This window comes from Myotis nattereri, assembly GCF_964212035.1.
Source record: "Myotis nattereri genome assembly, chromosome: 8".
NCBI classification, from domain to species: Eukaryota; Metazoa; Chordata; class Mammalia; order Chiroptera; family Vespertilionidae; genus Myotis; species Myotis nattereri.
This window is the reverse complement of record NC_138083.1, coordinates 32,070,341-32,093,317: the sequence shown is the minus strand read 5'-3', so window position 1 is coordinate 32,093,317 and position 22,977 is coordinate 32,070,341. Positions and strand designations below refer to the sequence as shown.

General features: G+C 48.4%; 3 protein-coding genes across 7 annotated transcripts in view; 1 reads left to right on the top strand and 2 right to left on the bottom strand.

Moving 5' to 3' along the window:
• The window catches only part of LOC308523141 (KRAB domain-containing protein 5-like), a 180,745-nt gene that overhangs the window by 75,057 nt on the left and 82,711 nt on the right, over positions 1-22,977 (top strand). The window lies entirely within an intron of this gene.
• Positions 2,598-14,869, bottom strand: LOC308523137 (signal-regulatory protein beta-1-like). The gene is made up of 6 exons (XM_081096827.1): positions 14,715-14,869; positions 11,039-11,389; positions 7,273-7,593; positions 6,413-6,730; positions 3,652-3,761; positions 2,598-3,347 (listed from the first exon to the last, which is right to left on the bottom strand). Exons 1-5 carry the CDS (start codon positions 14,782-14,784, stop codon positions 3,655-3,657), a joined length of 1,167 nt encoding a protein of 388 aa, XP_080952953.1. The 5' UTR covers positions 14,785-14,869; the 3' UTR covers positions 2,598-3,347; positions 3,652-3,654.
• The window catches only part of LOC308523136 (signal-regulatory protein beta-1-like), a 28,540-nt gene continuing 22,201 nt past the window's right edge, over positions 16,639-22,977 (bottom strand). Inside the window, exons 5-6 of the mRNA XM_081096826.1 lie at positions 21,219-21,336; positions 16,639-18,665 (exon numbers count right to left, since the gene is read on the bottom strand). Of these exons, the coding sequence (XP_080952952.1) occupies positions 18,632-18,665; positions 21,219-21,336 (152 nt within the window). The 3' untranslated portion in view covers positions 16,639-18,631. The remainder of the gene's footprint in view (positions 18,666-21,218; positions 21,337-22,977) is intronic.

The following is a 22,977-nucleotide window of genomic DNA, read 5'->3' as shown; positions in this document are numbered from 1 at the left end:
TTTTCTGAACAGTTCCTGCTTCTAGATTGTGAAATAATCACAGTCAGGAACGCAACCTCAGGGTGAGCAGTTACTCATCTTAGTTTTCAGAGGGACTTGGACAGGCCTCCAGGGAGTAGTGCCCAGGGCCTCTGCTCTCTACGGGCCCCTCAGCTCATCTGAGGTTCATGGTGATGCCCCATTTTGGGGCTCAGGACAATATTGGTCTGCGGTGTGGGCTGTGTGCCAAACTCCCAGCCCAGGATCCTAGGATGTTGCGGCTTATGGCCTCATCTCCTTCGGCCTCAGAAAGAGCTACTCATTGGAGGAAGGAAGAGGGCTCATCAGAACCGGGTCAGCATTGGGATGGAACCAGGTCCTCCTCTGAAAGACCTTCTATTCCAACCATTTACCGATGGGACTGGAAAAACTCCACCCAAACGCACAGTGTGGGGTGGACCGCAGAACTGGTATGTGCCTCCTTGCAACAAAGGACGTAATTTCCTCACAGCTTTCCGGAAAGCATGTGTATTATATGACCACACCTATACACCCAGGCATTTATCTCAGAGAAATGCAACTTATGTCCACACCAAATGCTGTAAGTAAAATAAATCCTAAGAGTCAGAAATCAAGAAGAGCCGCAGGAGTATTTATGTGAGGTCTGGCAGTAAAATCTAAAATAATCTGTTAGCAGAGCTGAAAATGGTTGCCTCTGGGAGGAGGAAAATAGTGAGAGGTGAGGCTGACCCCACTTTTCATCTGTCGAACTTGTAGAACTATTTTCCTCTGAAAACACCTGTATATGTAACCCTGAAGAAGGCAAGATCTAATTCTAGATCATTACTGTTGACCGTGTTGCAAATAAGAAGACTGCCCACACTGTCAGCAGCAGTCAGTGTTTCACAGGCCGGGGGATAGGAGTGCTGATCACAGTCAATCACCAGGCTACACAGTGGCCACAGACCCCTGGAAATAGTCATGGTAACTTTTAACGATTTCATGAACGAGGAAATGTTAAAGATAGCTCTAATTAGAGATGCATAAACAATTATGGGGAAAAGCATGTCAAATTGTGAATTTAAAGTTAAAAAGTAGACCTAAATAAAGGCATATCATGTCCATGAATGGGGAAACTCAATATTAAAAAGGTATCACTTTGCCTGAATTAATATATATATATATATATATATATATATATATATATATATATATATTCAATTCAATAAAATAATAATTCCAATATGGTTTTTCGTGAAACATGACAAAATCATTCTATAATGCATTTGGGCCCTGAGTCGCACACCATTTTGAACAACAAAAAGTATTGGGAAGATTTGCCCAAAAGACGTATAAACATTGATGATAAAGCTGTCCTAACCAAGACAGGCTAGTTCTGACAGAGATAGGCAAGTAGCTCAAAGCAACAGAGAGCTCATGAATAGAACCAGGTATTTATGGAAAGTGGACATATGTCAAAGGTGGCTGTGCAATCACTGAGTGCTGGGTAATTTATCCTTGTGGAGGAAAAAGTCCTCACTACCTACAACACACACACACATGCATGGGCAATATACCCAGTTCAAAAGCAAACATTGAAAGAGCAAAACTGGACTTCCTACCTCAGCCTCTTCCTCCTCGCAGCAGTTCACCAGACAACCCGCCCCCGCTGACTGCGCTGGGTTTTCTATGGACTAGCTAGGGAGGTGGAGAGCAATGAATGTGGAACACGAGGTTAACCTCTTAGTGGAGGAAATTCACCATTTGGATTAAAAAACAGATCCAAGCACAGCAGCCTCCTGAGCACCACACCCTCTGTCTGAGGAACAGCAGCTGTATGTGAAGCCTCCCCTCACCAGCCAGAAGAGCCACCACAGCTGTGAACAGCACCCACCAGAGGAGCTGCTGCCAACTGAGGAGCAGCTGCTACCACAACCGCCCGAGGAGCAACCACAGCCCAAGGAGCCACTGCCACCCAGGGAGCAGCCACTGAACGACTCAACGTCTAGATATGTCAGTGAGATCAAACATGGGTAGACAAAGAAACCCCCAAAGGAAAGAAAGAGCAAAACTGGATCAAAAGTGGGAAACAGCTTGTGGTAAAACAAAAGCTTCCAGAGGAAACCAGCGCTGCTGCTGGACCACACAGAGGAACAAAAGGGGGAGGGGAGTCCCGTATGTCCCAGGAAAGTAAATGCTGTATAGGAATGTTTGTGGCAAAGTTGCACCAGCTAAACATGAGATAGAGCTTTACCACCATCTTGAGAAGAATCTGTAAATTGCAGCATATCTCACAATAGAAAACTGTAGAGCATGGAAAATTAATAAAATGGAGTTACATATTTCAACATTATTAAAATACACAGAACCGTGTTAAGCATACAAATAAAGTTCCAGAATGTTTTATACAGAAAAATAGCATTTCAATAAAATTGAAAAGAGGCAAAGTAATACTAAATAGTGCTTAAGGATTTACACACATGTTGTAAAAATGTAAAAACCATGAATCAAAACACTGAATTTCAAAGTTTTTTCAAAAGAAACAGAACATAATAGCAATATGTTAATGTTCTGCAAAGGAAGATGGTAAGTCCATGGATACCATTAATATTCTTTATAAATTTCAAAATAGTAAAATGTTTATTCAACAGTGATTTCAAATATCTGTGTGTTAAAATAAAAGTATACTGGCAGAAGCTCTGGGTAAAAGTGAAATCTGCTCCGCATATTAAAAGTTGTTTATGGTCAGGGGAGGTGAAATCTGTTCTCTTCATGTTCCGGTTCTGGTTTGCGTGGAGGCAGGGCCAGTGTGATGCTCGATGCATCAAGGTCCAGAAATCCCTGAGTCTCCGTGACCGAAGACCATCCTGGCCTCAGCTTTATTATCAGAGAGAAGCAACATCAGGAGGGTGTGGGAAGGAGCATGTTGGTGATGGAGGTGGGTTTGACAGAGTGAAGGGCAGGGGCCTTGGATAATCTGCAGGTTTGTGCAGCTTCTTCTCCCTTCTTAAGCCCCTCAGAGAGGTCAGGAGGCAATATATTCAATGGCAGGGAAGAGCTGTAGGGAAAGTCATTCATTCATTCATTCATTCATTCATTCACAGAAGCAAAAGGATCACTCATTCCTTCCTGTATTAATTCCACAAATATTTTCTGAGCACATGCCAAGTGGCAGGCACTCTGTTTGGCCTGGGTTCATGCACAGATAAGAAAGGAAGCCCCTACTCACCACACCCCCACACCTCCTTCTGGAATCTGAACTCTCTTCCATTCCCACATTCATCTTCACCACTAGCCTCTCAGGTGGGTTCTAGTAGCTGCCTTTGGCAATACTTTCTTATTCATTCCAAAGATGTCTCATATGAAAACTGAAATATATAACAGTTTATGGGGGACTCTTTGCAGTTTTGGTCTTGAAGCTTTGACCTTCATCCCACCTTGGACCACCATCCTCAGGGTCCCACATAATTTAATTTGAAAACCTTCAAACTCCAGGCACCACACAGTGTGTAAGAGTTGGAAGCTTCTGAGAAAAAAGAGCATTCAGAACCTTCTCTTGAGGCTAAGGCAGGCTGTGGTGACCACGTGACCATGTGGACACACCCTGGACTCCACTTGCCAGCACAGGAGGTTGGCCCTGATATTCCTCCCTAAAAACTGCCTCCAACTCACCTGCTACAGGTCCCGCCACCTGTGGATGTAGGTGACTGTGAAACTCATCACCAGCAGCACCTTGAAGCCCAGGAGAAAAGCCACAAAGATAACGGCAGACGTCCCTGGACCTAAGTGGGCAGAAAGAGACATCAACTGGGTAGCTGTGAGCTTAAATAACTTTGTTCATTCAGGAGCAGAGGTAACCCAGCTGCTCCCAGGAGCAGATGGAGGCAACTTGTGTGCACCCCCAATGAGCTTGTATATGGCGGGGGCTGCTGGGGAGTGTATGAGGTTGGCCAGATGGGAGGATGTGCTTCATGCTGCATCAAACAGGCGAGCAGCTGCTCAAACCCCTGCAGTGACACATTCACCAACTGCAAGCTCTCCAGGCTCACGGCTCCGCTCCCTGAAACACGGCAGTGCTCCAGCCAGGTGGATGCACATTCTATGGCTAGAATCTCTGCACATGGCAGGCAACGGCCACCAGGTCCAAGGACGGCGAAGACTGAGACACTGTCCCTGCAGTGGGAACTGACACCACCCAGAGAAAGCAGACAATCCCTGAGGGAATTCCACTGTGGTAGCCTGGGGACTGCTTGAGGACACCTCATCTTCCCAGGGCCAATCACAGAGGAGGATTTAGGTAATGGTTAACAGATGCCTGCATAGGTAAATCCATGATGAATGAGAGTGTGAATGCATGTTTGGATGGACAGATGGATGGATGCATGGATGGAAGAATGAATGGGAGAAAAGTCATTGTACTCTTCCATATCTTTTCCAATGTTGAATTCTGTTCACAGGCTGTGACATGAATCAAACTTGAGATCACTGTGCTAAATGACATAGGTTAGTCACAAAATGACAAATACTATGTGATATGTATATGAGGTGTCAGAGGAGTCATACTCAAAGAGACTTCCCCTGGAGACTCCAGAAGGGACACAGCCCTGCCAACCCAGTGTAAACTTCTGACCTCTAGAACTGTAAGGTAATATCATTTTCTTGTGTTAAGCCACAAAACATGTGGGTATAGTGGCAATAGGAATCTAATCAGAAAGATGGGAAGATTTTTAAAAGATAGATGTAACTAAAGGGACAGGCCTGACTTAAAGTACGTAATCTGTTGTGGGGAAGTCAAAACAAACAAACAAACAAACAAACAAACAGAAAAACCCCATGGTGTTTCACAATTGAGTGGTAAAGAGAAATAAGAAAAAAGGGAGGGGAAAATTTAGGGTCCTGAAAGACAAAGAGACCCAAAAAATGCGAGGAATCATAACCATTCTTCCACTGTCAAAACCAACCAACAAACCCAAAGCTCTGTCCACATACATGGACTATGCTGAACTGACAGAGAGAGGTCAGCTAACCTAGGAATAGTGTAAAACACATCAGTATCATAAGAATGACCAAAATGACCTGCATCCATACACCAAGCCCATTGGACCAGGCCTGCAGAGGCCAGAGACTAGAAGCCAAGGTAGGGTGTAGCATCCGGGTGCAGAGGGGCATGGACGCCTCTTTCACTTTGCTGCAGCCCCCTAACCTAGACAAGCCAAAGAACCCCTGCCAGCCTTAGCACTAGCAGGTGTGCTGGGTCAGGCACGCTGAGAGCGCCTGGAGCTGACGGCCCTGGGGCCCAGGCAGAGATGGAGACTCACACCCAAACCCAAGGTGGTCCAGACACGATGGAGACTCGTCTGCCCTGCTCTCCCTGTTCAGTACAACCTGACCCCTAGACATACCACCAGGTACAAGCAGATGAGGACTCTAACAGGTGGAAGAGGAAGGCACCCTGGCTCAGGACCTGAGGCTGCAGGAAGAACACAGGGGCCAGAAATCATGGGTCACCCTCTCCTAACTCCACAGGCACAGAGGTGACTCCATATGGCTCTGAAAAAGGAAAAGTGTAAAACCAGTCATCTAAGTTCCCCATCTTGGTAAAAGAGGCACAGAATCAATCCAAAACCCAGAGGGAAGAAATTTATAAGAGGAGAAAAATAAATGAAACAAAAACAGAGAAATAATAGACAAAATCCTTGAAACAAAAAGCAGGTTCTTTACAAAGACCAATACAATTGAAAAACTTTTATCAAGACCTATAAAGAAAAAGAAGAAATGACACATTTCCAAGATCAGAAATAGAACAGAGGCTATTGCTATTGACCCCACAGATCTCAGAAGAAGAAGGAAATGTGATCAACTCCTCAGGCAGATATTTGTCATTATCGCTGGTTCATTGTTACAAATCTGGGGCCTGTGTTGTGACCACTCAGGGTCACTTGGGTGCCCTGTTCAGACTCAGTGCACGTCCTCAGGGCTCCCCTGTGGAACTGCGCAGAGCAGTAGGTCCAGGCACTGGCTGGGGTGACCTTATGATGGGGATGGAAAAGTCCAGGATGGAATAGACACATGAGGAGGTTAGGAAGGGCCAGGAGGAGGCAGGGGCTGACATGGCCAGTGGATGCAGTGACTGTCCGGTGAAGAAAGCAAGAGGCAGACACTGTGACCAGGGTGGTCTCCCTCACTCGCCTTCTTTCTTTAATGTACACTGATGTCAAAAGATATATAAGTATGTACCAAACTCTTACCAGTGGTGACTATGCAGTGTGGGGTTTGGGGGAGGGAGCTCACTTCAAAATTCTATTTTCTATTGAATCTACAGTTGTAGATTATTCTATAATAAACATGAAGTAGTACTTATAACATTAAAATTAAAGGTAAAATTTAAATAGAGCTGGATCAGTTGGGGTGGAGGCCTCTCCCTGGACTTTACCTTTGTCCTTGTCCTGGTGAGCAGAGGCCATCAGGGTGAGGTTTGTGGTGAGCGCCGGCTGCCCATCGTGCTCCACCTGGCAGGTGAGCGTCGCATCCTCCCTGTGGGCAGACAGATCCACGAGGATCCAGCTCCTCCAGCTGAAGGTCCCATCCTGGTTCTCTACGAGGGTCAAGGCCATTTCTGTTCGGGATTTTTTTCCGTTCTCCAGCCAGGTCAGCTGTAGGCGCTGGGGGTAGAAGTTCTTTACCAGGCAGGTGATGATGTTCTCCTGGTTCCCTGCCATGAGGTGCTGGGTGGCCTGCAAGGTGGGCGGAACTGAAATAGCAAAGGGCAGAAGCTCTGACCTCATGGAAGACAGATCACAGAGGGGGCTCCAGAACTTAGCTCCCCCGCCGCGCAGGGGACAGGCTCAGACACCCAGGGATCTTTCATATGACTGAAATCATTAAGCACCGTGACCTGAACCCAGGAGGCATTCAAGGACTGGTAGCTGCTATTAGGGTCATCTGATTGAAATCAACCACCACAGCCCCTGGCATGCAGTTAGAACATACTAACTTCAGCAAAATAAATGAAATTACCTAGCACATAAAAGCTTCGCTTATAGTAGGCACTCAGTTATTGGCGTTGCTATTGGTAAAGTAGATAAAAGTATCAAGTACATGGCTTAGCATGTAGATTTTTCACCTGCCATTAGACAGGGGTGGGTAATGGGCAGATCCACGTACCTGGTGAAGGGAAGGACAGTGCGGAATTAGATTCCAGGCAATTCCAGGCCTGGAGCAAAGAGCAGGGGGAGGAGCAGGTTGGGAGGACAGGGGCCAGGTGTGGCTTGGGCTGGGTGTGAGGGGCTCTACCTCGGATGGCCTCAGACACGTTGGCAGTCCCACGAAGAGGAGGGTCGCCCCGTAGGGTGTCATGGGCCACCTGGCAGATGACCTGGGAGCGAACATCCCCCAGGGCCAGCAGCACCCTGGCTGTGCTGGAGACGTTGTAGGGAGGCCTGTCTCCCTCTGGGTCCACGGTGGTCTGGGAGGCTGGGAGCTCATTCCCATCCTTGAACCATTTCAGGGTGATGTCTCTGGGGGAGAAGCCGTGGGACTTGCAGGTGAAACTCACTGTCTGCCCAGGCGGTGACCTGCCTGTGGGGCCCGATACCACAGGGCGAGAGGGCTTGGCTGTAGAAGGAACACAATGACCAGCAAACATGACTGTGATTCTCACCCCGAACCACAAGCATGTGGCATTGTCAAACCTCATCATATACTGTGTGTTATCCTTCTATTAATGCTGGGGTTGTCATTGTCCTCATCTTACAAAGAAGAACACTCATGTCCCAAGAGGTGAACTCTGAGTGAGGGGCAGGGCCAATGAGCAGGTCCAGGCCTGCGTTCAAAGTCAACTTTTTTCCTCCAGATGATTTCCCACAGTCTGGGCCCACGGACAGAGTCTCATTTTTGTGCACTGGCTGTTCATAGCTGGTCTCCAATCCGTACAGACCCATGAATGGAGCGATGATTATCATCCTCATCAAGTGGGGAAACTGAGGACTTGGGGGAGACAGAGACCTGCCCAGAGCACACAGCCGTGGGATGACAATGCCGTGGCTCAGTGAGGGTCTGTCCTCTCAACAGGCTCACCTGAAACATTCTATAAAGGCAGATTGGATTATATCATCAATATTTGATTAATCAGTGATTTTATTAGTATTATGTATCTTACACAATTTCTGCCAGTGAGGAGCTGAGGTCCAGCCAAGTTAACTGGGCCACGACACTGACATAACACCTTGATTTGGGGGTGCAACTCTGTGCTGGGTGATAGAGCACCTCAACTCCTTCCCACTCTCCTAAAAGGAGGCCATGGTCATCACCATTTTAGAGATGAGAAAACTAAACTGAGAGAAAGGAAGGGACTGTCCCCTTGGCCACTCCTGTCCCCAGAGGTATTTCCTGGGGCCTCCCAGGTATTCACGTCCATCAGCAGAGCCAGTGCCCACCTTCAGGAGCCTGATCCTGACCGCCACCTGCTCCAGGGAGGAGTGCCCTCCAGTGCCCAGGCCGGGGGCCCTGCAGCAATAAATGGGAGAATGGGCTCCTGACAGTGAGTCTAGAACAGCCGTGGGCAAACTATGGCCCGCGGGCCGGATCCGGCCTGTTTGAAATGAATAAAACTATTGAAAAAAAAGACTGTACCCTTTTATGTAATGATGTTTACTTTGAATTTATATTAGTTCACACAGACACTCCATCCATGCTTTTGTTCCGGCCCTCCGGTCCAGTTTAAGAACCCATTGTGGCCCTCGAGTCAAAAAGTTTGCCCACCCCTGGTCTAGAATATGAGCTCCTGCTCACTGGGGGTGCAGGGCCCTCTAGGAAATGCCCCCTCCTCTCCCTCAGTCTGCAGAGACGGGGATGCTGCCCATGGAGGTGCTGGGGCTCAGCGACCCCTCTCTGCTCTGTCCAGGCCACTGAGCCAGGCTGTTCCTGCGGCTGCTCAGTGAGGAAAACACCAGAAAGCAGGGAAAGGCCTCCTGGATGCTCCCATAGGAGAGCCATGTCCTGTAGGAATAGTTTCAGGCCACATCATGGGACATTTGAGGGTCTGTCTCATCTCAGTTGGAAACCTAGACCTGCCTCCACTGAGGACCCTTTTAAAAAAATTTTTTTTTTCTGAGCAACATAAAAATGCATGATTGTAAGAAAAGTGTTGGAGCTTTGTCTACACTATGACAAGCACCGAGTAGGATTGTGGCGAGCAGGTGTTGTGAGTTATGCTGTTTGGGATTCAAATCTTAATTCCCCTTGCTGCTTAGTTCAGGTCCCCTCTCTGAGCATCAGTGTCCTCATCTAACAAAGGAGCAATGATGGCCCCTCCCTCGCAGCACTGGCTGTGGGAGTAAATGCCACCATGAAGACATGACCCCTGACCTCTCCCACCTCCTGCTTTCTCAGCCAGGGCATCACCTGGGCATATAGCTCAGGAAGGGGAAGGAGCTCTCTACCAGGAGGCGGCTGATCTGAGTGGTGACGGAGCCACTGACACCTGCGATGGCCTCGGCAAGGGACACAGTCTGGCATCTTAGTAACGTATGTAAATCAGGATAAGCCACCCTCCCTGCCTGTGCCCAGGAGCTGTGGGGAGACTCCATTGCTACTAGGTCTAGAAGGGGAATGTGGCAAGACCCACACCAATAAAATGCACCTAGCAATGCCACTTCCATTGGGGGCCTCCCTCTGGAGTAGGGTGACCCATGGACAAGGGTATCCCATGTCACTGTGTGAATAGCCCAAGACTGGGAACAACTCACATCCATCAACAGAAGACAGTGAATGAACGATGCTGTCTCCACAGGCTGGAGGGGAGGCAGCTGTTGAATAGGGGCAGCTGTAGGTGCTGATGTGGATCCTGGATTTGGGGCGATGTGGCTGCAGGTAGGGAGATGTTCCCCATCACCTGGGCCACAGTTCTGAGTCTAAGGGGCATGTGAAGCTCTGGGTAGCAGTGAATATAAGAGGTGCTGGATCCCTGGTAAACAGTGTGCTGTACTAAACTTTAATTCATTGCCTGCATTCACCAGGCTTTTGGATGGATAGAGTGTCTGTGTCTGAAGCAGGAAAAAGTTGCTAAAATCAAATGGGGTTCTGGAACAATCTCCTCAGTCTATGGCCATTGACCGTGGACAAAGCCCCTGTCACCTTTTGACCTCAGGCGCTGCTCTATTTGGGGAGTCAGGCTGGATGGTCTAAAGGTGCCTGTGTGCTCACAGTCCAGGATTCAGGATCCTGGGCCTCTGGTGAAACACCCTCATGAGAACGGTGTTGCCTCAATGGGACGACCCCTAAGGCTCCCACATGGGGAGCCTCTTCCATGGGTGAGGGACATTCTGAGACGATCTTACTCTGCTTGGAGGTTGTGTTACAGTGACTGGGATTCTGGAATAAAGGGGGGTTCCAGACAGACCCACTGAGATCATCCACTTCTGGGCATCTCCTCCCAGCGGGGCTGCCAGAGTGAACAGTGAGTCTGAGCCTCTCAGGATTTCCTTCTCCTGTGATGTTTCTGAAGCTGAGATAAAGCAGCACCTTCCCTACTCCCTGCCCTCAGTGAGTTTCTCCCACTGGAGGGAAGAGAATGAGGCTTCGAGGGGAAGAGCAATTGCCTGCTTTGTTCTGTAGCTGCCTCAGCACCCAGTGCAGAGCCTGACTCACAGCAGGTGCCCAGTGGGTGTCACTAAGGAGGAGCCTCAGCCACATTGAGGGGAGTACCCTCTGGAGGCCAGCGAGGTCTGGCCTTGTGATGGGCAAGTCACTCAGCCCTCCAGTTCCCTCATCTCTGCAACCAAGGGGCTGACAGGATTGAAAGGCCAGGGCTGGGGAACCAGACAAGCAGAGGTTCCGAACTTTTCCCACCACTGACCAGCTGTGGTGGCTGAGCAAATAGCATGACATCTCCAGGCCTCAGCTTTCCTGATCTGCAGACGGGGTGAAATCAGACCATGAATCAGAGCAGGACTGTAAGCACCCACCTCCGCACCTGACTCTTAGTTGTTGCTTAGAGAACTGAGGGCATCTTTATTGACTATTGTTACACATGAGGGACAAAGGATCCCCCTGTACTCACCACTCACGCTGAGCTGAGTGCCTGCTCCAGACTTGAGCTCCATGTCATCACCTCCTTTCTGGAACTTCACACAGTAGTAGGTCCCTGTGTCTGCTGGGGTGAGGTTACTGATGTGGATGGAAAAGTCCAGGTTGTCTCTCCTCGTGGCGTCTGCAACCCATGTTACCCGGGGGGAGGGGCCTCCTTTGACACTGTAGATTAACTCCCGGCCTGGCCCTGTCCCTCTGAACCACAGGATGGGCCCCACGGGGGACAGGGAGGTCACGGTGCAGCTCAGAGTGGCCGTCTCTCCGGCTGCGACGGACACTGACTTCTGAGGCTGAATCACCTGCAGCTCCGCACCTGCCCCTCCTGGAGGGAAGCACAGAGCAGGTATTTATTCACCATCTGGGAGCCTGTGGGCTGGTCAGTATTTATCAACAACAGCTTTCATCGACCGAGTGCACACCCTGAATAGGCCTTGAGCCCAGCACTTTACGTGTCATACATGTAACCCTCACAACGAGCCTGTAATGTGAGAGCCTGTACCAAATGTGGAAACTAAGGACAGAGCGGTAATTTGATGTTGCAAAGAGTGGGTTTAAGTTTCCCCCAAAGTGGGTCTGCTTGGTGCCAGGAATGGAGGGGGTGCGCTGGGCCTTTTCCTGCAACACTTGGCTGCAAGCTGAGTGGAATGGCTCCTGGAGGTACCACCAGCAGCCCGAGGAGTTCGTCTCTGCCAGGGATCTATGGTAGCCATGCCTGGTCGTCTCATGATGAGGATTTTAGTGCAGAGAAATACAACGTCTCTTGAAATAACAGTCATTTGCAGAGAACTGCAAAAAGGAAACAAGTTCTTGCAAAAGACTCATCTATTTCTTACCCAGTTTCATCTTTAACTTCACCTGTTAAAGTGACTGTGCGGTAGTTGCTGCTGAACCTGAGTTACAAGTTGGAATTGAACCAGGACTTGCTTAAACTTCAGAATGCCTTCTGAGTATGAAAGGAAAGTTTACCAACAAAGAACGGGAAGCAATCAGAAGCTTTAAGGACGAATGGACTCGCCTGCATATGTTCTATGGGCATCGGACCCTGAAAGAAAGCTTCATAGAAGCCGTAGGTGCTGGACTAGGGTTTGAATCGCAATGGCTTGAATGTGATATGTCCCCATTGAACCTGGAGACGGGCCAGGTTTATAAAGAAACACGTTTGTTTCTGGATGGAGAAGGAGGAAAAGAACGGGCGTTTGAGGAGAGCCAAACAGATGAGCACCATCTGTGGCAGTTAGCTCCTCGGAAACCCGATGCATCTAGACATCAGGATGCTGCATCTCAGGATGATCCCACACCCCCAGAGGCAGGCCCTGTCCTTCCCTACAGGACTTGGTGTCACCTGCTGCTCCTGTGAGCCCTGCACAGCCTTCATGTAGGGACTGTTTCGTTCACAGAAAAAGTTCTGATGGGAAATGCTACAAAGTCATGATAAGTAAGAAAGGAAAATGAGAACTGTAATATTTTGTTCTCACTAAAAAAAAAAGCCCATTACTATCAAATTTCATTTCATAAAACAGCTTGAAAAAACACACACACAACTTTCCATACTTAGAGAGCGCACTCCCAGTTCAAGAAAGCTTAGTAGAATACATGTTTACCTTTCTTCCTCCCCAGAATCACTCTGAATTGACAGAGAAATGGAACACGGTGGCAGCATCTGAGCTGATACAGGCGTAGTTCATTTTATTTCACTTTGCTTTATTGCGCTTCACTTTATTTGCGCTTTCACAGGTGTTGGCGGTTTTACAAATGGAAAACAAGAAGACCTTCCACCAGGGAAGGCCGTGAGTGGGGTGTGGGAGGGGAATGATTCACCAGGGAACCTGTATGCGTTGTGCATAACCATGGACACAGGCAATAGAGTGGTGAGGGCCTGAGAGGGGTGGGCCTGGGTGAAGGGGGTCAATGGGGAAACACACACACAAAGGGGACATCTGTACTACTTTTGACAATAATGATAATTCTTTTTAAATGACCCTCCACCAGCAAAAGGATTATGACTGGTTTTATCACAGAATTCTGGAACTGAGTCCGCAATATCTCTGAGGCAGGCCTTACATGCTTGTTGTAGAAACAAAGGGAAAATGAAAAGATGCCGTAAGGAAGCATTTAACTTGTTGTCTTTCAGACACAACTACATCAGAGATAACGATTTCTAAAACATTTTCCTTGGAAAATGAATCCACTTTTTTATAACATGGGGACATATTATTCTGTAATTCTTTTCTCTGAGCTGCACAGCCGGTGTTAATAAATAATCTTGTGGCATGACTTTCACTGGCTCTAAACTGCTCTGTTGCGGGGCTAATATCAGGTAGGACGCTTGGAGCAGAGGTAAGTGTGCAAACCGCTGACGGAAGTAACCAAGGGCATTGATGGTCTCACCCAGCACCCAGCTCAGAGGTGTCACTGAGGGCACGCTCCTGCCTCAGCCTCAGATTGTTTTGCCTCAGGCCTGTCTCATGGTCAGGAAGCTGCTGCTGTAACTGTCAGCTTCCCATCTTCACAGAATTGCATCTAAGAGTCAGGACAGGCCATTTCTCCTCTCCCATCTCAGAGTTGTCAGGGAGGAGAGCATTTCCCGCAGCCAGGGCCAATCGCTGCCCAGCCAACGAGGGGAAGCGCCTCTCTTTCTCTCCTTGGTGAGGCTCACTAGGTCCTTTCTCCAGCAGGAGGCCTGGCTTATCGCCTGCAACCCACGCAGCGCCCTGGTGCTGGGTGCCTGGAGGGCTGGGGAGCCCCACGCTGTCACATAGGGTCGTGGCGAGACACACACGCATGCACACGCTCTCTGCCTCCGCCGACAGTCACGGGCACTGAATGTGGTGATCTCATGACCCCGGCCCGCGAGTATTTTTCCAGAGTCCGACCTAGCAGCAGTTGGCTTCAGGGGCCCCCATGTTAGTAATTTACAGGGAAAAGGAGGAAATTTTTGTAGAAATCCTGCTTGCTCTTGTCCTTGTTAAGGAGGGGCTGGCAGAGGCCTTTGTCCTCTGGTCATGCAGGGCTCTCTTGTCCTATCTGGGCCAAAAAGATCTTTCTGGATTCCCCCTAACCCTCCCTTTTTTCTTTAAAGATGGGAGGTCCGTTAATATCCAAGAGAGTCAGATGTGAGTGGCTTAAAGGGCAGACTAGAGAATTCTATTCAATATATAAGTACGCATTACAAATTAAAAATGTGAGGTGCCTTATTTGCAATTCTGTTGGATATTGTAGAGACTCCTATATTTCTATGTGACAGGGATGATTCCAGGGCAGGCGAATTTTGGGTAGTTTACAGACTGACTCTGCCTCCTGACTTTGGTGAAATACGTCAAACTCTCCCACTAGTTGACCAAAGACTATCTTCCCTGCTAGGTTCTTGGGTTCAAAGGCATTTTAAGCATTACCTCCTGTTCAGCATTTAAGACTCCAGGTATCATCTGTTTTGTTGCCTCTGGTAACATGTGTAGAGGATGGACCCACAGAGAAAACACTCAGATCCCTGACTTCAAGGGCTCAGATAAAGCCCTGATAGAGTGCAGCCTTGGCCTTGTGTGCAGCCCTGGGTGACACATCCATGCTTCCCTGGAGGCCCTGAAATTTCAGGGGCAAAAAGAAGTCCAGGGGCAGGAAGAGAATGTTCTACCCCAAGGAGTGCTCACCTGGGAGGCCCAGCAGTAGAGTCAGCAGCAGGCAAGGAGGAGGGCGGGGCCAGGAGGCAGGGACGGGCATCCTGGAGGCCTGAGGGGCCTGCTGTGTCCAAGAGTGTGCCCGGAGGACCCGGACTCTCTGCTCAGTGAGAGAAGTGAGGCCCCAGCTGTGTGATATAAGAGGAAGCGCCTAGGAAGGGGTGCAAGGCTGTGACACTGTAGCCAGCCTCTATATTCTAAATAGTTCCTGATTGTGAAATAGTCAGTCAGGGAAGCAACCACAGGGTGAGCAGTTACTCATCTTAGTTTTCAGAGGGACTTGGACAGGCCTCCAGGGAGTAGTGCTCCCCCCCACCCCCCTACCTGGGGCTTCTGCTCTCCACTGGCCCCTCAGCTCACCTGAGGTCTTCATGGTGATGCCCCCCTTGGGGGCCCAGGACAAGAAGGGTGTGCGGTGTGGGCTGTGTGCCACACTTCCCAGCCCAGGACCCTAGGATGTTACCAGCTTATGGCCTCATCTCCTTCAGCCTCAGCAAGAGCTACTCATTGGAGGAAGGAAGAGGGTTCACCAGAACCTGGTCAGCATTGGGATGGAACCAGGTCCTCCTCCGAAAGACCTTCTAGTCCAACCATTTACTGATGGGCCTGGAAAAATTCCACCCAAACGCACAGTGTGTGTGGGGACCTCAGAACTGGTATGTGCCTCCATGCAACAAAAGACATAATAAACACATTTTTCCGGAAAGCATGTGTATTATATGACCACATTTATACACCCAGGGATTTTTCTCAGAGAAATGCAACTTATGTCCATACCAAATGCTGTGAGTGAAATAAATCCTACTTTAAGGATTTTCTCTTTTAGCAACTTTCAAATATACAAACTAGTATTGCTAACTGTAGTCACCATGTTGGATATTATATCCTCAAAACGTATTTATCTTGTAACTAGAAGCTTGTTTATATGACCATCGTGACCTATTCCCCCACCTAATGCGCAGCCTCTCACAACCACCAAACTTTTCTCTGTGTCTATGAGTTTCCCCTCACCCCCCAGGTTCCACAAATAACTGAAATCATACAGTATTTGACTTTCTCTGCCTGACTCATCACATTGCATAATGCCCTGAAATTCCATTTATGTTGTGCAAATGGCAACATTTCCTTCTTCCATATATACATTTTCTTATGCATTCACCCACTGATGGGCACTTACATTACTTGCTTGACTTGTATATTGTAAATAATGGTGCAATGAACATGGGGTTGCAGATTCCTCTTCATGGTAGTGATTTCATTTCATTGGATGTAGACCTGGGGGTGGAATGGCTGGGTCATATGAAGGTTCTATTAATTTTTTGAGGTCCCTCTATACTGTTTTCCATGGTGGCTGCACCAAACTTCTAATTGAATGAATTTTATGTTCTTTTTTTTTTTTTTTAAGTTTCTGGACCTTCTTTTCTGCTTCATCTAATCTGCTGTTGAACCCTTCTATTGAATTCCCCAGTTCAGTGATTGTATCCTTCACCTTTGTCATTTCTGTTTGGTACTTTCTCATATATATATTTTTTAATTTATTGCTTAAAGTATTACAAAGGGTATTACACATGTGTCCATTTTATCCCCCCGCCCTAGACAGTCCCCTAGCCTCCCCTATCCCCCAATGTCTTATGTCCACTGGTTATGCTTATATGCATGCATACAAGTCCTTTAGTTGATCTCTTACCCCCCTACCTCCTGCCCCCCAACCCTCCCCGGCCTTCCCGCTGCAGTTTGACAATCTGTTTGAGGCAGCTCTGCCTCTGTATCTATTATTGTTCAAAAGTTTATAATGGTCTCTATTATCCATGAATGAGTGAGATCATGTGGTATTTTTCCTTCATTGACTGGCTTATTTCACTTAGCATAATGCTCTCCAGTTCCTCTCATATTTTTTAAAAAACAAATTTTATTATTGATAGTATTACAGATATCTCCTATTTCCCCTTCTTTACTTCCCCCCACCCAGAGCTTAGCACCCACCCTCAGGTCTTCACTACTCTATTGCCTGTGTCCAGGGGCCATGCACATAACTATATATGTTCTTTGGTTTTCATATTTTGTGTCTGTTGAAATTCTCACATTGTGCAGCCTTGTTCTCATGGATAGGTGAGCATCGTTATGAGCATTTATGAAACTACCAGGTAAATCATTAAGATGCATTTCGGGAGTTTTATTTTATTCTTTGCTGTGGTGTTTGGTTCACATTCCTCCACATCCTCATGTTCCTTGACTTTCTGTGTTGGTTTCTGTGCCTGAGATAAAAGAGGCGCCTCTTCCCATCTTGGTGGCTTGCTCTGTTGCAGAAGATAAACATTGTCAGCCCTGTTCTAGCACTCGCATTCTCTCCCAACTTTGTGATTATCCAAACTGCCTTCTTTGTTCTCTGTTGCTCCCAATAGCGCCATTTCAGTGTCCCGAGGGGAGGAATTCAGTCTGCAACTAGTTGCAGGCTGATGGGAAGCTGGATCCTCAGGCAGCAGCATTTAAGTATGAAGGTAGACCTCTATCAGGAAAGGCTGGGAGGTGGGAGCTAAGCTCTTGGGAATAGCCAGGGAAGAACTGGCTTTTTGTTTTCTACAATCCCGTGGGCCCCACTAACACAAGCCCCACTGGCCGCAAGAGCCAGGCGGTCAAGGGGAGTGTCCCCTGAGCAGCAGCTGCAAGTCAGGGCTCTCACCCTGTGCACAAGCTGCTCTCAGGGAGGCACCAGCCACCTGGGGGCCACAGAGGAGCATGTGCACATGACACCCTCTCAGCTCCCTGGCTCTGGAGAGGATGGTTGGGGCCCCTGACGTGTGTTAGATGAGAAGCTGACCCTCAGCGGCAGCCTTATGAGAAGCAAATAGGCCTCTTTCAGGGAAAGACTGGGCGCTGGGCATTTCTCTCTGCTGCCTCGTGGTGAGACCTGGGGGGTTAGCGACAGGGAGTCCTCACAGGCCACTGAGAACTGCTGCTTTGCTGTCGTCCTTGGACCTTGTGGACTCAAGTCCTGTTGGCTCTCAGACATACTTTATTTGGAGGCTCATCCCTCATGGGGAAGTTTAAAATTTGGGGTGCTCAATGTTGGGTCTGAATCCCACTCCTCAAGGAGAAGTGTGGGGGGGGGTCTCCCCTGATTATATGTCACCGTGCGGGGTATGGAGTTATGGAGAGACTGTGTCAGGTAACAACCTGAGGTTGTGGCTCATCTTCTTTTATTTGATTTCGGTGTTTTTGGTGTGTGTGTCCAAGGTCTGGGAGTTGCTCAGCTGGTTTCTGTGTATCTTTCCAGAATTGTCGTGTTAGTAGCTGCAGTTTCAGTAAGTTTGTGGGCAAAGGTGAGGTCAGGTGCCTCCTAAGTCATCCTCTTGAACCAAAGTGGTTTTGCTTTAAAGAAAAAGGACCTTGTTTTTCTCAGGTCATGATGTAGCAACACAGTCAGTGAGTTCGATGCCCAGCTCACAGAGAAGCCTCATCTGAGGCAAGAGCGTCTCATAGAGAAAAGATGTATTCGTCCAGCTGCCAAACCAGGAGACAGAGACAGGGCTCAGCTCCGTCTCCTCCCTCGCCCTGGACTACAGACTGCGAGCACATTTAAGGGGAAGGAGAAAGTATACATATGTGTTCATTCTAATCAGGAGTCTTGAAAGGACAGTGTTGAAACTAAGTCGGATAAGGTAAGGAATGAGAAAGGCGACAGAAGGTATAAAGGCATTCCTAGACGGTGGGGTCAGATTGGGTGAGAGGTAGGTGCCCAGCCAAGAGCAAATTCCTGAGCCCCCTCCATCTATAGACAGGATCTGGCAAAGGGTAAATGTTGGTTTCGGCCATCCATCGGGGTTGGTGGAGTCATTAATTGGCTTTCTGCGCCTTTGCATGGCTCTGGGACCAGTCTGACTCAGTGGTCCTTAGGCACTGTTGGGGGGGTCTTGCTGTTCTCTTCTGAAAACAACAACAACAACAAGAACAACAACTGTTAGGTGTGGTTTAGTATCAGGGATTGTTTTTCATTACATTAGGGTTTGTTTCAGTTCCTGCCCATGCTAGCAAGCGTGTGACCAACTCTGAAGCAAATGTGGATCTTGCTGTCTTCAAATAGATTCGTGGATGCAGGTGCCAGACTACAAGTGGGGTAATTTTCCCCAGAAAAGCCTGAGAACGTGTTCAGGCAGCCTGGCCCCTGGAAAAGCTTTCAGTGTGATTACTTCACCGAGCTGGGAAACACGGAGGGTGCAAGTTCCTCAATGAGCAAAGGAAGAAAGCGTCTGTATCACACACAGTCTTGTTCCAGACCCTGCGTGCGCTCATAGATTTCTCTCTCCTCTCAAGCCCCACAATTCTTTGGGGTAGCATGCTTCCCATTTTACAGGGGAGGAAATAGGCTCAGAGAGTGTTAGTGAGTTGCTCAAGCTCACGTAGCTGGTATGTGTTTTCCAGTATCTGAACCCACGATTCTATGCCTATAAGACCTCAGAGCGGAACTTCTCCCCTGCGATTTGTCTAAAGGACTTTGAGCACATCTCACTCAGTGTCTGGTATCTTATAGGATTGTGTGGTCTTAATGGGTCTTGTGGTCCATAGATTCTACACTTAGTCATTCTAGGTAAAACCTTTTTTGAAAAACAATTATATACTATATTTATCAAGAAAAATAATTTTCAGCCCTGGCCAGTGTTTCTCAGTGGTTAGAGTGTCGGCCAGAGCACCGAAGGGTCTCAGGTTCTATTTCTGGTCAAAGGCATAAACCTGGGTTTCAGGTTCAATCCTTGGCCCTGAGTGGGGCTTGAGGCAACTAATCAATCTCTTTCTCTCTTTCTCCCTACTCCCTTTCTGGCTCCCTTCTTCCCTTTCACTCTCTCTTAAAAAAAAAGCAATGGAAAAAAATATTCTCAGGTGAGGATTAACAAAAAAAAAAAGAAAAAAAATAATGTTCGAATCACCTACCAGTGAATGTAAATGCCATTCCACAGGAGAAAGGGTATTTTAATACCAAGAAAACAGAAAGATAATAATTAACTTCTTTATTTATTCAAGATATATTCATTGGGTATATATTATGAAAAATCACTTAACATCTCTATAAATAATCCTAAACCATGATAATTGGAATTCTGTGTGTGTGTGCGTGTGTGTTTTAAGAGGAACTTTTTTTTACAATACTTGAAAAAAAACCATACTGAGAAAATCTACTGAGACAGGCATGAAGAGTGAGAGTGTGGCATTTGAATGAAGATCCTCTTGCCTCTTCTTCCTTCAGCTCAACAAGAACAACCTCCGACTGCACAGCCAGGACACAGGGCTGCCCCCTGCCCCAGTTGAAATATTTCAGGAATCCTCAACTTACCTGAAAGCACTGTACCTCAGCTACATAACATCCTTAAAGGGCAACCACAAAGAGTTCTTAAAGGCACACCCATTATTTAACCAATGGCAAAGTTAATGTGAGTAGGAAACTATCCAATTGCAGAACTTGGCCATAGTATTGCTTTCCCTTCCTCCAGCTTCTAGGTCAGTGGTGACTCCTGAAGGTCTGATTGCACTTGAGGTCACCGTCTTTTCACTGCCCTCAATTCCTAGCATCCCGTCTCCCACTCCTATCCCATCTAAGTCATGTGTACGGGATAACTGAGCTGTGATAATTTGGGTTCTGTCTGTGTGTCTGAGAGGAGCCTGTGTGAATACCCAGCTCTGGGGCATCAGGGACCACGAGAAGGAGCAGGAGCCTGTGGGCAGCAGTTCTGGGTCGGGGGAGGCATTTGGAGCAGAGTCCATAGAAGCTTCTAGTCAACTTGTTTTCTTGGGTTGGGCCCTTCGTGGAAAAAGGAGGCAGCAGAGCTGAGAGTAGCACGTAACAGGGGAGAAAGGAAGGAGCTGTGGGAAATGTGTCCACCTTTAATTACCTGCTCATCATTCAAGGAAAGTTCCCTGCGTGTCTCCTATGTCCTGGGCTGTCTTCCTCAAGAATGCTGGTCATTAGAGCACACGCGGCCTCTGGCATCGGACTCTGCCCCTGGTCCTCCTCCCAGGTCCTGGTCCACCTCCCGCATCCCTCCCCTCTGTCACACAGAGCGTCAGACTGAGAATAGCCATCAGAGCAGCTGACCGGGGCTTCTCAACATTACTGTGAATGTGGGTTCCTTCTGCCCAAGGAGCCCCGGCCATCAATTCAACTAGATGTGGTCTCCCAGGGAACCGCCCACCTAGTTGGTCTTGTTCAGTTTCCTCTGCCCACTTCTTCTGCAGGTGCCCTGAGACTCTGTGAACACCTTTCAAAACCACCGAGTCAGCCTCCTTCTACAGGACGCCACACATTTCCTGGGAGGTAGGAATCTCTTAAAGGCACCTGCAAGTCTCCTGGGAGTATTAATAGAGGGGTGTCACCTTGTCTAAATTCCACCTGGGCCCTCACCATGTGTACCCTGTGGGCTGACCGCTCCTATTGACCTGCTCCTTCTGGGACAGACGTTAGCCTGCCCTCCCTGTCCCACAACTTACAGTCGGGCTCTCCGCTGCCTGTGGACATAGATGGCAGAGACAGCAGCCATCAGCAGCACCTTGCAGCCCAGGAGGCCGAGGAGCACAGCCAAGAAGACCTGAGTAGATAGTCCTGGGCCTGCAAATCAAGGGACAGTGGAAGCCATTAGAGGAGACCCTTCCAGAGTCCTCGACCCCCTCCATCCGAGGCTACCTGCACCCGCGACCACTCTGAACCCATGGGCTCCCGCTTGAGGCAGCAATCGGGTAAAGAGGTTCTTTATCCTCAGTGACCCCGTTAGTAGGCTGCCGGAGTCGTTCTCCTTGAGGGCGGTGGTGGCGAAATAAGTACTCAGTGACCCATAGTGTGGCGCCTGATGTACTGACTTGGTCCTCACACCCTATGGGGCAGGTAGTATTATTCTCATTCTGATGAGGAAACTGAGGCTCAGAGAGTTAACAAGGGCTCAGATTAGTGCAGATTCAAAGCTGGAAAAATACATCCTTTTTACCATCGAATGACACTGAGCCTTTTCCTTATTGATGAGGACAAGTCTAACCCAGTGGTCGGCAAACTGCAGCTGGCGAGCCTCAGGCGGCTCTGTAGCCCCTTGAGTGTGGCTCTTCCACAAAATACCACATGCGGGCACGCCTGTACAGTGAGATTGAAACTTTGTGGACCATGCGCAGAAATTGGGTGACCCCATGTTCTCAGTTTGCTGCCCGCAAGGCTCACCCATTGCCCTCAAGGCTCACCCACTGCCCGCAAGGCTCACCCACTGCCCCCAAGGCTCACCCGTACCTACAAGGCTCACCAGCTGCCCGCTAGACTTAGTCTAACCCATGGAGACATAGTAATGAAAGGGAACAGGCAATCTGAGAGGAATAGGGACAGGCTTCTCAGTGAGAGGGTCACAGGGCAGACCTGGATGGCGCCACAGACAAGGCTGGGTGACCCCATGTTCTCAGTGCTGAGGGAGAACCCACAGTGGCCTGGCCTCACAAGACCAGCTGCCTCAAAAGCTCCTGGTGAGTCAATGAAATGGGGCCACAAGCTTGGGAGAGGCTCCACCGCCACCCAGCCCACCCTGAGCCAGTCCCCATGTCAGTGATATCCTTCTCTTGGACACAGAAATGCAGATCTGCAGGTTTACAACAAGAAGTTTTTGTTTTTAAAATTAAAAAACAATGTATTACAACAATTTCTCATAAATAAATAATCCTTAAAATGGCACTGGAGGCCGCGCCATATTTCCTGTGGGGTGTTGGAGAACGGCAATCCTCAACTGAGAGGCTCTCTGGGACACTCCTCAGTGGATGGGAGTTCATTGCCATGTTTGCATCCCCTCCTAGCGGGCAGACCGTGGCAGAGGACTGGCTGGACTGGGAGCCTAAAGGCTCAGCACCCTCCCCTCTATTTGCACAGCTCTCACAGCCTATTCTTCTGGCCCGGTCTCTGTAGAGTGGCCAAGTCTGGTGCTGCCTCAGGGTTCAGCAGCTCCCTCTGCCAGTCCTGCTCCTTCACACCCTCAGCATGTGGGTCCTCACAGCTGCCCACAATAAGCTTCCCACATTCTTATCGCCCTTTAGGTCTGCTTCCCAGGGAAACTGACCTATGGAGTTTGACTGGGAGTGATCAGAAAAGCAAACTGGAACACTCTCTTACACCACACACAAATATAAACTCAAAGTGTGTAAAATACTCAAATATACTGTACATCTTGAAACTCCTAGAAGAAACATTGGAAGCAAGTTCTCTGTCATCAATCTGAGTATTATC